Source organism: Callospermophilus lateralis, chromosome 11 (genome assembly GCF_048772815.1).
Source record: "Callospermophilus lateralis isolate mCalLat2 chromosome 11, mCalLat2.hap1, whole genome shotgun sequence".
Lineage (NCBI taxonomy): Eukaryota > Metazoa > Chordata > Mammalia > Rodentia > Sciuridae > Callospermophilus > Callospermophilus lateralis.
The window spans coordinates 37062000-37076938 of NC_135315.1; the positions used below are offsets into that span (position 1 = coordinate 37062000).

General features: G+C 35.9%; 1 protein-coding gene and 1 non-coding gene across 6 annotated transcripts in view; both read right to left on the bottom strand.

Annotated features, from left to right (window-relative positions):
* The window catches only part of Ap2b1 (adaptor related protein complex 2 subunit beta 1), a 110482-nt gene that overhangs the window by 81110 nt on the left and 14433 nt on the right, over positions 1 to 14939 (bottom strand). For all 5 annotated transcript variants that reach the window (XM_076871808.1, XM_076871806.1, XM_076871807.1 and 2 more), the window contains 3 exons: positions 9917 to 10022; positions 2754 to 2889; positions 574 to 819 (listed from right to left, as the gene is read on the bottom strand). In XM_076871808.1, the coding sequence (XP_076727923.1) occupies positions 574 to 819; positions 2754 to 2889; positions 9917 to 10022 (488 nt within the window). The remainder of the gene's footprint in view (positions 1 to 573; positions 820 to 2753; positions 2890 to 9916; positions 10023 to 14939) is intronic.
* LOC143411085 (small nucleolar RNA SNORA8) lies at positions 9087 to 9218 on the bottom strand. The gene has a single exon (XR_013092802.1). It is a non-coding gene; the product is annotated as a small nucleolar RNA SNORA8 (small nucleolar RNA).

A 14939-nucleotide genomic window follows, 5' to 3' on the forward strand; every position in this document is an offset into this window, starting at 1 on the left:
GTGTCCGCCCAAAACTAAAAAAATAAATATTAAAAAATTCTCTCTCTCTCAAAAAAAATGTGTATGTATGTATAAAATTTTAAGATAAAACCACCTGAAGAAAATGACTATAAAGTTTATTTCTGAGGAAATACAGGGGTAGGCATAATAGAAAGTTTTGTTTTAAGACTCTACAGTGCTTATATTCTGAACAATTGTCACACCTCAAAAACACTGAGGGTGAGAGGTACACAATAGTCATGTTTCCATAGGTATCTATGATCCAATGTCCCAAAGACAAGTTTGTGTTAACATGTTTTGAAAAAGGACACTTTTGGGGGGGAGGGTGTCAGGGATTGAACTCAGGGGCACTCGACCACTGAGCCACATCCCCAGCCCTATTTTATATTTTATTTAAAGCCAGGGTCTCACTGAGTTGCTTAGCACCTCGCTTTTGCTGAGGCTGACTTTGAACTTGCGATCCTCCTGCCTTAGCCTCCTAAACTGCTGGGATTAACAAGGGGTGCACCACCGTGCCTGGCTGAAAAGGGACACATTTTAAATACTGTTCTCTTTATAAAAGCAGTTTCTTACCATAGGATTTGAATCTGCTATGAGATCCCGTAGAGAATCCAGAAATCCCTGATCTTCCACCATCTGGGCATTGATATCATGGAGTTTTGCCACACAGACTGCTGCTGTTTTCCGAACATAGGGGTCTTCATCCTTTAAGCACTTGCGGAGGGGCTCACAGAGATATTCTGTAATCTTGTCCACCCGGATGCAACCCATGGTCCTAACTGCCAAGGCCCGAATCAAAGGATTGGGATCTTCACAGTCCTACAAAAACAATATCAGTTCTTAGTAAATAAGGTAAACAGTCCAGTTGATGCAAGCCACAAGAGAATATTTTAGTAATTTAAGTTTCCGGTTATACCTACAACACAACATAATCTCCCTATTCCTTTTCTAAATTTTAGTTGACTATTCAAGAGTTTAGAAGGAAGCCAGGCATAGTGGTACATATGCCTATTACCCCACCTAGTTGGAAGGCTAAGGCAGGAGGATCAAAATTTGAGGCCAACCTGAGCAACTTAGCAAGAAAGAAATCACCTGTTTAATATTCAAAATAAGGAAAAGCCCAGTAGTATTTAATCCAAGGCTAGCCATATAAATCCACAAACAGCTCTAACTTTCAAAGTATGTAAACCAAAATCTTCCCAATGGATTGAATAGAAACACACACACACACACACACACACACACACACAAAATGATTATAAAGGCACTTAACATGGAAAGATAATAGTGGCAAATATATGAAAACAGTGATTATATTTCATCATGAACCACCAGGTGGGAAGATTGAAAGTTATCTTCCCGGGGCTGGGGATGTGGCTCAAGCAGTAGCGAGCTCGCCTGGCATGTTTGAGGCCTGGGTTCGATCCTCAGCACCACATACAAACAAAGATGTTATGTCCGCCGAGAACTGGAAAATAAATATTAAAAAAATCTTTCTCTCTCTCTCACTTAAAAAAAAATTTAAAAAAAGAAAGTTATCTTCCCTCTGACTTTGTATTATACAGAAAAACACAAAAAAAGCCCAAAAAGTCTACAAGAAGGAAGAAACATATTGATAATTTTTCAAACTTTAAATAAAAGTTAATTTTTAGAGATGCTGTCAATTCTTTCTTTCTTTCTTTTTTTTTTTTTTGGTATTAGGGATTGAATCAGAGGCACTTAACCAATGAGCTACATTTCCAGCCCTTTTTGTTTTTTATATTTCGAGACAGGGTCTCACTAAGTTGCTTTGGGCCTCACAAAATTACTGAGGCTGACCTTGAATTTACAGTCCTCCTGGATCCTATTGCCTCAGTCTCCCAAGTCACTGGATTACAGGCATGTATTACCACACCCAGGTTTCTTTTATTTATTTTTTTCTTTTTTTAATGTAAACTAATTTCCAGTCAGAGGAAAAAAAAATTAATGGAAACAATATTATTATGTTTATCAAATCTAATGATAGGAAAAAAATCTGACTATCTACTCAATTACATTAAGGCAATTTTTGAGGTTTTAAAGGTTTTTAAAGATGTGACAATAGTATATTTGGTTATATTTCTGAAAAAGAGATCTTATTCTGACAAACGTAAGGATGAAATGGTATGATGTACTGGCTTTGCTTAAAATTTATCTAACAGGAAAGAGGTGTGGAGATCCAAAAACTACACATATAGGAAGTGTAATTATTAAAATTAAAAGATGGGTATTTAGGAATTATAGTATGAATATTTAAAATTTTCCATAGTAAAAAAAAAATCTTAATCAAATATTTTAAGACCTAGGAAGTGAAACGAAAGTAATACTTCCTATAGTTTCTAATACTGATGACTGTTAAGCTAATTTCTACAAAAATAAAATACATAAAGCCTCAGGTAACTAATACAATAACGATATGCCCACCTTAGCCAGCCTTGGAAGGTAAAACAGTGAGTTTTCAACTGGCTTTGTTCTACCCATCTGGCAAGGATTCGTGTACCAAGCAGTGCTAACAGAAGGCTCAACATATGGTTTGAATTTCGCTTGATGACACATGCTGACATATGGAATGCTTAAAACATGAACAGTTCTACTTATCGCCAATACTTCCCTGGCAGCCTTCCTCTGAAACAGAGGTTGCTTATTTGCAATGCAGACACTAACTATACCAAGAGTCACTTCTAAAATGGTTATTGGAAATAGAAGGGATTGCTGCAGTCCTTGGGAAAAGTTACCTTCACAAAGCTGTTGACAGCCATGATGGCCATGTCTGGCTGACTCTTGGCATAATTCATCAAGTAGAGATACACAAGTTTCTTCAGTTCCAGGTTATCAGTCTGCATACAGTTCACTACATCTGGAAAGAGAGAGCTGAGAAGGGAAAGAGAAAAAAGAAAGTAAACAGGCGTGGGTGCTAAACTGCTGGAATATGAAGAAATGGCTTGATACAATGATTTGATACAAGGACAGTGTCCCCAAAGTGACAATTATTTGCTTGTTATGTTTTTTGGTTTTGGTACTGGGGATTGAACCCAGAGGCACCTTACCATTGAGCTATATCCCCATCCCTTTTTATATTTTAGTCTGGGACAGGAACTCACTAAGTTGCTAATGACTTCACTAAATTGCTGAGGCTAGCCTCCAATTTGTGATCCTCCTTGTTTTAGCCTCCCAAGTCACTGGGATTAGAGTCACGGGTCACTATATCCAGCTCCCACAGGGATGATTATCATGGAAATTAATTACTAAAGGAATTGGAGTACTGGTCCCAAGGACTCTAAATGACTTTTTTTTTTTCTTTTCTTCTTTTTTTGATGATGCTGGGGTTGAAACCTCATGCAAGCATTCTATCACTGAACTATATTCCCAGTCCTCAAAGTAGTTTTTGAAAACAACTTGTTTTTATGAAAAATTCCAAACAAGTAGAGAGTGCAATATACAAGCCCAATGTACCCCTCACCCACAAATACTGCTACATGCCCAATCTTGTTTAATTTATGTATTCAACCTACTGTCCCTACTCTCATCCCCACATTTACCTTGTTGCTCTGGATTTTTTTTTTTTTTTTTAATTTTTAAAATTTTTTGTGAGGCAGGAGTTTGAACCCAGGATCTCAAGCACTTTACCACTGAGCTACATCCCCACCCCCTGGATTATTTTAAAATAAATCCCAGACATCCTATCATTTCATCTACAATATTTTAGTGTATCTACAAATCTTTTTTTTTAAATCAATCTTTCTCATACCAAAAAGAAAAAAAACAGTAATTCTTGATATCAATCTACTGCAGTTTCAAAGCACTACAGCTGTTATTCTTTTTAATGCTCATATTCTTCCAACCGCCGCCCCATCACTTTTTCGGGGGTGGGGGGTACTAGGGATTTAAAGGGCACTCAACTACTAAGCCCTGGCCCTCTTTATTTTGAGACAGTATCTCACTAAACTTCTTAGGGCTTTGCAAGCTAAATTGCTGAGGCTGGTTTTGAATTTGCAATCCTCCTGTCTCAGCCTCCCAAGTCCCTGGGATTACAGGCATGCACACCATGCCCAGCCTTCCATCCTTGAACTTAGTTAACTCCAGGGTCCTTGTGAAATGGCCCTGTATTTTCAGCAGTTCCTTGCCTTCTCATATGACCCGATGCTTCATCCAGGCTCATCTGTATATATCTAACACCAGATTCAGCATCAGTCATTTTTCTAATGTCCTAATTTCCTTTTAGTGAAATGTATTTACCTTTTCTTTTTTTGGTACTAGGGATTGAACCCAGGGTGAATAATCACTGAGTCATATTCCAAACTCCCTACTTCCTCTATTTTTTTGAGACAGGATCTCACAAGGCTGTTTAGAGCCTCACTTAGTTGCTGAGGCTGGCTTTGAACCCATGATACTGATGCCTCAGCCTCCTGAGCACTGAGATTACAGGCGTGTGCCACTGCACCCAACTTATTTTTCTTTTTAACATTACATACTCTCACTCAAATGAAAATTTGAGTGTCAATTTAGCGAAACTCTTGCAAAGCAATTTCACAAGACGCTGTCTCAATATTAAAAATAGAAAGGGCTGTGGGGGCTGTGGCTATGGCTCAATGGTAAAGTGCATGCCTATCATGCACTGAGTTCGATTCTCAGCACCACATATAAATAAATGAATAAAATAAAGGTTCAACAACATCTTTAAAAAAATTTTTTTAAAAAGGGCTGGAGATGTGATTAAGCCCCTCTGGGTTCAATCCCTGATATTAACAACAACAACAAAAAAAATTTGTGAGTGAATTAAATATAAAAGTATTTTATACCTTTCCCAAGTTCCAGTAATTTCATAATTTACAATCTCCTCTAAGCCACAGGAAAACTATCTATGTTTCTATTCACAAAGTAACACCATTAGCTTGGAGGATTAAGCTTGTTGGATTTTATTTATTTATTTAGCAGTGTTGGTAATTGAACCTGGGGCCTTGTGCATGCAAGGAAAGTGCTCTACCACTGAGCCACATCCCCAGCCCATGATTTTGTTGGATTTTAAAGTATAACTACGTTATAAAAATGTATTAAAGAGACTGACAGGGGTGGCACATGCCTCTAATCCCAATGAATTGGAAGGTTGAGGGAGCAAGATTACAAGATTGAGGCTAGGTTCAGCAACTTAGTGAGATTCTGTTTCAAAATAAATAAATAAAAGAGCTGGGCATGTAGTTCAGTGGTAGAGTGCCCCTGGGTTCCATCCCCAGTACTGTGAAAGAAACAAAAAAGAAAGAAAAAAATTCAGGTTAACTATGGAAAGTTAGAAATTAACCTACCTCTAAGGTTTTATTAAGGTACTTTATAAACGTAACATATTCCTAAATATCTTACAATAGTATAGAAGAAAAAAACTGTCAGTATATTTATACAGAAAATTAAGAGAATGACTAAAATAATTCCATGCTATAGCTCCTGTACACACACAAATACAGGGTACAGAAATAGGAATTATTTACAAAAGGCAAGATAGACTGCAAATTCAAAGAATCTATCACATCTCCAGTGAAGCACTGACTTATGTTTTGAAAGGCAGCAAACTGTTTACTTTATCTGTACAATATCTCTCATAGTTTCAGGCACATGTTGATATTTAATAAATACTCCAAAATGAATTTTCTTTCCCTTTCCTAGAAGAATAGCTCATATGCAGAATGACTTTAAAACCAGTAATTAATATGGAGCATTAACCCATTATAAACTAAAGATCCTAAATAATTCTAACAACCCACATAAGACCAAGATTTAAGTTTAAATTCTAGAGGAAAAAACTGTTAAGTACCAACTTATAAAGCTAGAAACATAAACTTTCCAAATATGGTAGGCACTGGTCACATGTGGCTAGTCCAAACTGAGAAATTATATAAAGCACTGGATTTTGAAGACTGTGTGTGCTAAACGTAATTAGACTATCTTTTTTAAAATTGTTTATGTTGGGCTGGGGTTGTGGCTCAGTGGTAGAGCGCTTGCCTTGCATTGTGAGGCACTGCATTCAATTCTCAGTACCATATATAAATAAATGAATAAAATAAAGGTCCATCAACCATTAAAAACAATTTTTAAAAAAATTGTTTATATTGACTGGCATGATGGTGCAGGCCTCTAATTCCAGCAACTCAGAAGGATAAGGCAGGAGAATCCCAAGTTCGAGGCCAGCCTCAGGAATTTAGTGAGACCCTGTCTCAAAAAAAGTTGGAGATAAGAGACTGGTAATGTAACTCACTGGTAAAACACCCTTGGATTCAATTCCCATTACCAAATAAATAAATAAATAAAAATTTAAAAGGGCTGAGGATAATAAAAAGCTCCTAGGTTAATTCCTAGTACCACACACAGGCACAAAATATTTATATTGATCATATGCTGAAATTATATTCTGGATATAATAGATCAAATAAAATTTATTAAAGTTAGTTTCATCCATTTCTTTTATTTTTATTTATTTATTTATTTATTTATTTTAAAGAGAGAGTGGAGAGAGAGAGAGTGAGAGAGAATTTTTTAATATTTATTTTTTTAGTTTTTCGGCAGGCACAACATCTTTGTTTGTATGTGGTGCTGAGGATCGAACCCGGGCCGCACGCATGCCAGGCGAGCGCGCTACCGCTTGAGCCACATGCCCAGCCCCCATTTCTTTTAAAATTACATATGTAGCTCACATTGTATGTCTACTGAACGATGCTGAGCTTGACATTACTTGCAGGAGAGACTGAATTATGATAATCTACAAATAGCTAATCTCTTTATATTCTGTTTGTGCTCTTTCCAGGAACAACTCATTCTGCATCTCTTCCAAGAAGAGTTCTTGGCAAAATTCCTATGCTTGAATCCTTCTTTTGTAGAAATTGTACTGCTTTTAATATATACATCTTATGTTCAATGTCTTTAGCAATTAGGGAGATGCAAATCAAAACTACAATGAGATTTCATTTCATTTTAGTTGGAATGACAGCCATTAAGAATATAAATACCCAGCAGGGATAGTGGTACATGCCTACAATCCCAGAAACTAGGGAGGCTGAGGCAGAAGGATCATGAATTCAAAGCCAGCCTCAGCAATTCAGCAAGGCCTGAGGCAACTCAGTGAGACTGTTTCTAAATAAGATGTTTAAAAAAAAAAAAAAAAAAAAGAGCTGGGCATGTGGCTCCGTGGTTCAATTCCTGGTACCAAAAAAAAAGTACCCTAGAAATGCCCCTCCCCCATACAAATAGCAAGCCACAGTGGCTCACACCTATAATCTCAGCAACTTGGGAGGCTGAGGCAGGAGGATCACAAGTTCAAGGTCAGCCTCAGCAATTCAGCAAGACCCTCAGCAACTTAGTGAGACATTGTCTCAAAATAAAAAATAAAAAGATCCAGGGATGTAGCTCAGTGGTAAAGTACCTGTGGTTTCAATTCCTAATACCAAAAATTTTTAAAATAAAATAAAAAAGAATACAAATAGTGATGGAAAGTATGTAGAGAAATAGGAACACTGTTACATTGTTGCAGGATTATAAAGCATAATCATTATGGAAATCAGTATGGAGGTTTCTCAAAAAGATTAGGAATAGAAGCACCATATGACCCAGCTATACCACTTCTAGGTATTTATCCTGAAGAATTAAAGTCAGCATACTATAGTGAAACATGACTCTGTTGCACAATGTTGTTTTTGGCTGAAGTATAAGAAGAAAAATTCAGCTTCATACACATACATATATAACATGGAAAAGGGAGAAATATTTAATAGCTTTTTCATTTAACTGTATATTCTTTTTTAAAATTATTTGTTCTAATTAGTTATACATGACAGAATGCATTTTGATTCATTGTATACAAATGGAGCACAACTTTTCATTTCTCTGGTTGTACATGATGTAGAGTTGTACCATATGTGCAGTCATACATGTATCTAGGGATAATGATGTTCATTTCATTCCACCATCTTCCCTGTCCCCATGCCCCTACCCTCCCTCCCATTGCCCAAAGTTCCTCCATTCTCCCCATGCCTCACCCTTATGAATCAGCATTCACTTATCAGAGAGAACATTCGACCTTTGGTTTTTGGGGATTGGTTTACTTCACCCTAGCATGATATTGTTCAACTCCATCCATTTACCTACAAATGCCATAATTTATTCTCTTTTACTGCTGAAAAATATTCCATTGTATATACATACCACTGTTTCTCTATCCACTCATCTGTTAAGGGGCATCTAGGTTGGTTCCACAGTTTAGCTATTGTGAACTGAGCTGCTATGAACGTTGGTGTGTCTATGTCACTACAGTACGCTGTTTTTAAGTCCTTTGGTAATAGACTGAGGAGTAGGATAGCTGGGTCAAATGGATATTCTTTTTTGACACTACATCAAAACTACAAAATGAGGGTTTTTCACTTTTTTAGCTTATAAATAGAACTTTCTTAAGATATTTACAATGTGAAGTCTGAAACTATATGGATAAGCCTTTTGTACTTGGTTGCATTAAAATCCGTTCACTTATCATACATTTTGAATAGATCTTTTACCCATGCAAAATTTTATGACAAGTGCATTGGTCATTTAGAAAATATTGGTTCACTGAGTTTTCAGATCCTTCCAATGTTAACATATTTCATTATATCACAGCAAATAATCACATTTATCAATTTCACAAACAATCTCATTAGAGAAGTGTTTAGGTATTAGAAATCTATTGAACTGAATTATGAGATACAAATTTTCCCAAACTGCAAATTTTACTTTAAAGCTTGAAATTTATCTATTGTCAATTTTTTCCCCTTGAAATGATAGGTTCAATTTTTATAAAATGCATCCCAAATACCAAAGTCTGATTAAATATATCTTGTCAATCATTCTTACACATAAAAATGGTTTCTGCAATTCAAACAAAATCACACAGAGTGTTTTCTCAACCATCACACTTCACAATGTAGGAAAAGTACTTTGTAAGTAATTCCCATTTCATTCCATAAATTATAAAAATTTATATTCAAAATTCAAGTTTTTTATTAAAACCTTTACTATAGAAGACTATCAAACTGAAGCAGCATAAGAAACTAAAATATTTTATCAATAGAAATACCAGGTTTAACATGCACAAAGCCAAGAAAACCAAAGTCAGTTAATGAATTTCTAACACACTCTCATTTAAAAGGTTAAAGTTTTAATAGAATTTTAATGCTTCATGAAGGGTGGTCCCAAGTGTGTTGTAGTAACAAATATAATGACTGTTATGGCCAGCACCACTGCCTTGATTCATACAAAAACACTAACAGTTTTACCCACAGCTGTTTCATACCATCAGTGCAAACATGAAAATGATGAAAAAGGTGTATCTTCTAAGCATTATTTTAAACATAGCTTTGATCTCATGAAAGGGCCTTTGGAATCCACAAGACAATTCTTACTTATTTTCAAATGGTCTCATTAAATTACAGAAACAAACAAAAAAATCTGATCAAATTTGTTAAGACAGATTTCCATCTTAAATTCAAAAATGTGGAATGTTAAGTTGAGGGTACTGGCTTGAGCAAATTAAAGAATATGTGAACCTCTGCTTCTCAGTATATTTTTATCATCTTCTAAAATTTCCTCAGTCGACAGATTTATAACTCTGCCAGTACTCAGGATGTTTTATGCTATCTATATGCAACAAAATGAAGTCATTTCACTCTTCTAAAAAACAAACAAAATACTTAAGTCAGAAGAGGCAAGGTCCCCATGCTGACTTCAAACCCTTATTCTCAGGCAATTTCTCCAGCCTCAGCCTCCCCAATAGCTGGAACTACAGGCACACACCACTGGATGCAGTGGGTCTATGATTTTAAAAAGAAAAGCAGCAAAGGCCATAAAATGGAGTATGGATCAATAGCAGTAGTGAATACTCTCTTACCTAACATCCTTCCCCACAGTCATAGCAGCAATCACTTTCTTCACAGCCTCCTTTCTCTTTTCTTTCTTTTCATTGTTGAGTTCAGCTTTTAATTCAAAGATTTCTCCTACAAGAGATAAGAACAAATGGGTGAGGTTCCAGGACCAGATAACCAGAGTAGAACACATTACATTATGCAGTTACACCAGGATAACATGGCAGCAATTAAAATTAAAAATTATAGGTATGTAAACTTCAAAGTTCTAGAATATTTACTAACCCACTGATAAGGACACCACAAATGTTTCTAAGACATTTTCAGTTATGACCTAACTTAAGGTGAAATCCAGATCATTGTGAACCATAAGAGTAGGAAAAAGTAAACATCATGATATGTACTTATTTAAAAAAATTTTTTTAAAAAAATATTTATTCTTTAGTTTTCGTCGGACACAACATCTTTGTTTGTATGTGGTGCTGAGGATAGAACCCAGGCCGCACACATGCCAGGTGAGCGCACTACCGCTTGAGCCACATCCCCAGCCCATGATATGTACTTATGATAGGAACAGAACAATAACTGAGGTATCATCTCCCATCAGAATTTTAAGGTCCTCAGAAGAAAATAAATGTAGGCAAGGAGCAGGTTTAAAAATCTGTTTTCAAACCAGAAGAAATATGTATCATCTCATATACCCGCTCCCAAATTTACAGATAAAGAAGAAGTTGAAGGTTGCAAAATGGTTAGTGATAAGAGTTGGGCTTATCACTCTGTCTCCTGACTCTCAAATCCAGATGTGCTAAACCTTGGCCACACCCTACTACTGTCAGAAATATTTTAACAATAACAATGCTTAGGCTCCATATGAACCAAATGAATCAGAATATTAAGAAAAACTCTTACTTTTTCTTTCTTTTTGGGTACCAGGGATTAAACTCAGAGGCACTTAATCACTGAGCCACATCCCCAACACTTTTTACTTTTTATTTTGAGACAAGGTCTGGACCTAAGTAGCTGAGGATGGCTTTGAACTTACAGTCCTCCTGCTTCAGCCTTATGAGTCCTTGGGATTATAGGCATGTGCCACTGCGACTGGCTTTACTTTTCTCTTTTTAAAAGTTCCTCCAAGTGATTCTAAAACACAACTAGAGTTCAGAACCACTGCTCTAAATCAGTACCTTAATAAGTTAAAGGGTTTTTAGGTCCAACCCTATTCAATCAATCTGACAATCATAATTTTGAAGTGGCAATGTTATAAATTAGGCTCATTTCTATAAGTATGATCTTGAGGTATATGCCCCATATACCTGAACATATAATCATGAATGTTATACATTATACTCCTGTTAAGGAGTCTACACTGTGAAATGCCAGGAACTATTACCACTGTGATAGTTCAGTCTCAGTCTCCTGGTTCACCTTTTTTCAGGATGCCAGGGACAAAATAAGAAGGTAATAATTCTCATCCGTTTTAAAATTAAAGGGGTGGTGGGACAATCAAAACTCACCATGTGGCCCATGAGAAAAAGGCTGACTCCATCTCAACCTTCCATCTATATCCCTAAACTTGTCTACAACTTGTCTTATTTTTCTCCATCTTCAAGACTATTTCAGTGTTCTTTTTAACCAGACCTAATTCATCAGTATGACTGTACACTATGTGATCTCCCTGAAGCCCTTAAGTGGGAAGGATGAAATTGATAAAATGAGCACTAGAAAGGCTTGTTTCATTAATATCCATCCCAAAAGGCAAGCAAACTGTTACAAAATCACTGTTATTGACAGTTTAAAAAATAGCAGAGCAGAAAAGCTAGGCCCCTCTAAAGAGTCATTTTTCTCTTCACCAAGTCCTATGCTGCCAAATCCAGCTAAGTCTTAGGGTTTCCATCATTTACTTCTGGGAATAGTAAAAGACAAACAGCAGGGTTTCAGAAAAAAAGTGTGAATAGCAGCAGGAATTGCAGAATCAAAACAGGATGTAATTGAAATTATTCTAGTTCCAATAGCATAAATTTAAAGAATATGTTCCACTGGCAGTACTGGTGGGCGTTGCAGGAAGCAAATGGAACAGAGTCTACCCTTTTTTAAAAATGTGGTATTTATCTAGCAGTGATTCAGTTTTTAAATTTTAGACTTTTAAAAATGCCTGAATAAAAATGGTCACCAAGACCCCTTCAAGAGAAAGTTTGAATAGTAAAATGAAGATTTTTGAAGATCTCTTCATGTCATTATAGAAAATATGTTGGTCATCAAACACACAAAAAGTTAACAGAAGAAAAAATAAATACATCTCCAAATAATAAGAAAGTCAGAAAAAGTTGAAATAAATGATAAAGGGCTATGACTTTTATAAGTGTAAATAATACATATTGGGAGGAAGAAGTTGGGTAAAGCCAAAGAGGGGTACTAAAGGGAGCAAGAAATTTCATATAACATAACTTTATTAAATTCATATCTTCTCTTCCTTCCTGATCAAACCTACCAAGCATTGCTAACAGGTAGAAATGTTTCTCAATCCTGGCTACACACGTTAAAATAATCCGGAGAGCTTTTAAAATCTCCTCACCCAGACCACTGAAATCAGGTTTTCTGGAGTTAGGATAAGGCATCAATATTGTTTTAAGTTCTCTGGGCAACCACAATATGTGGACAAGTTTGAAAGGTTAAAACACTGTTATTTAACATCATCATCTTTTTTCTTTTTATTTCATTTTTATTGGTGCATTACAAATATAAATAATGGTATTTATTGTGACATATTCATACAAGGTTGATTAGTAGCTGATATAATTAAACAACTCACTAAGGGGCTTTATGAATTACAACAGAATTTTTTCATCTATATATATCACAAATGATGAAATATGACAGACTGCTTGAGTATTCTGGAAAATGTTCTGGTGTTCCTTATTTACTCCAGGCTACTATACTTTTTAATTTTTTTTTAAAAAAAAACTTCAGTCTTAAAGTTGTAAGATTCCTCTGTTAATATTTTGCCACATTTCCTTTACAATTTTCTCTGCATTTTTTTCTCCCAGTGGTGCCAGAGATCAAACCAGGACCTCATACATGCTAGGCAAATACTCTACCACTGAGTCACATCTTCAGTCCTTCTGTGCATTTATTTATACCTTTTCCCTACACTATTTAATAGTAAACGGCAGACATCATACCTCTTTAGCCCTGAGTACATACATCAGTGAATCTTTTTTCTTTTTAATTCATTTTTATTGGTGCAACAAATATAAATAATGGGATTTATTGTGACATATTCATACACTTACCAGTGTTTTCTAAGAAAAGGAAATTATTTATATAACCTTAATACAATGATTAAAACACTTATATTACCATCATCATCTAATCTATAGACCTTATTTCAAGGTCTCAAACTTGATTCCCACTCCACTTCCAACTCTGGAGCAATCTTCAGTTTGGGACTACACATTACATTTATTGTCATGTCTCTTTAGTTTCCTTTTTTTTTTTTTTAAATATTTTATTTATTTATTTTTTAGTTTTTGGCGGACACAACGTCTTTGTTTGTATGTGGTGCTGAGGATCGAACCCGGGCCGCACGCATGCCAGGCGATCGCGCTACCACTTGAGCCATATCCCCAGCCCCTCTTTAGTTTCCTTTAATTCAAAAGTCTGTTTGCATTACAACTTTGTTTTTTAATATTTATTTAAGGTGTAGATGGACACAATACAATGCCTTTATTTTTATGTGGTGAGGATCGAACCCGGGTACTGCCCTGCGAGGCGGCTGAGCCACAATCCCAGCCCACAACTTTTTTTTTTTTTTAATATTTACTTTTTTAAGTTGTAGTTGGACACAATACCTTTATTTTATTTATTTTTAATGTAGTGCTGAGAATCGAACTCAGGGCCCCGCACTTGCTAGGCAAGCACTCTACGGCTTTGCCACAACTCCAGCACATAACTTTTTTTAACAGGTCACCCAGCATATAGAATCCCTTCCCTCATGATTGCCCTGAAGTCATAAATTGTGGGCAAGCTAATTGTTAAAGTGATGGAATGGTTTTTCAGTATATCATACCCAAAGGTAAATGACATAAGTTTGTTCCAGTATTGCTGATATTAACCTGAATACTTAGTTAAAGTTGTAACTGCTAGATTTTGACACTGTAAATATTTTTCCCTTTGTGAAAAGATACTTGGAAACTATGGAAATATCCTGTTCTTCATCAGACTTTCAACTGCAAGTTTTAGCATTCACTGACAGCTCTCGCCTAATTTACGATCTATACCTCTTGTGTATTGTGATTTATTATTATTCAATGGGCTACAATCTATGACTTTTTATTTTTTATTTTTTTGATATAGAGGTGTTCAACCTGGGGTTAGATTCCTAGCAGCAACCCACCCCCCTAAAAAATAAAAAGCTGGCCTGTAATGATGATACTGAGTCTCATCCCTGGCCCTTTTTATTTTGAGATGGGGTCTGGCTAAATTGCTTAGGACCTCTCTAAATTGCTAAGGCTGGCTTTGAATTTGTGATCCGCCTGCCTCAGCCTTCCATGGGATTACAGGCATGCACCACCATGCCTGGCCTGTAATGACTTTATTGCTCAAATTACTCTAAACTTTGCCAGTAGCAATCCCCTTAGGCTATCAGGCTCCCTGACATACCAATCATTTTTTGAGCACTTCCTTATATTCTGGCACAAGATGTTCATGTTCAATTTGTACACTCCCTCAATCCAGCCTTGGAATTAGTTATTTTTCCAAGGAGTCTGGTTCATATAATGGAATATGGTCTTTAGAAACCAAGATTTGTGTACTAGGTGTCCTCTGCACCTAATCTGACTCAATAAAATTAGGTTATCTAATCAGAAACTCCACCAACATTAGGGTATCAAGAGAATGTGACTTGTATATACTCAATAAATGTTTACTAAATAAATGAATGTGATAAATGAAGTTTGCAATCTGAAAACTTAGCTAAACTTGCAGACAGTAAGAGGTTTATACAACTGTATTTTATGTTGCCTGTGAGTTCTAACTCACTTCTTTAATAAG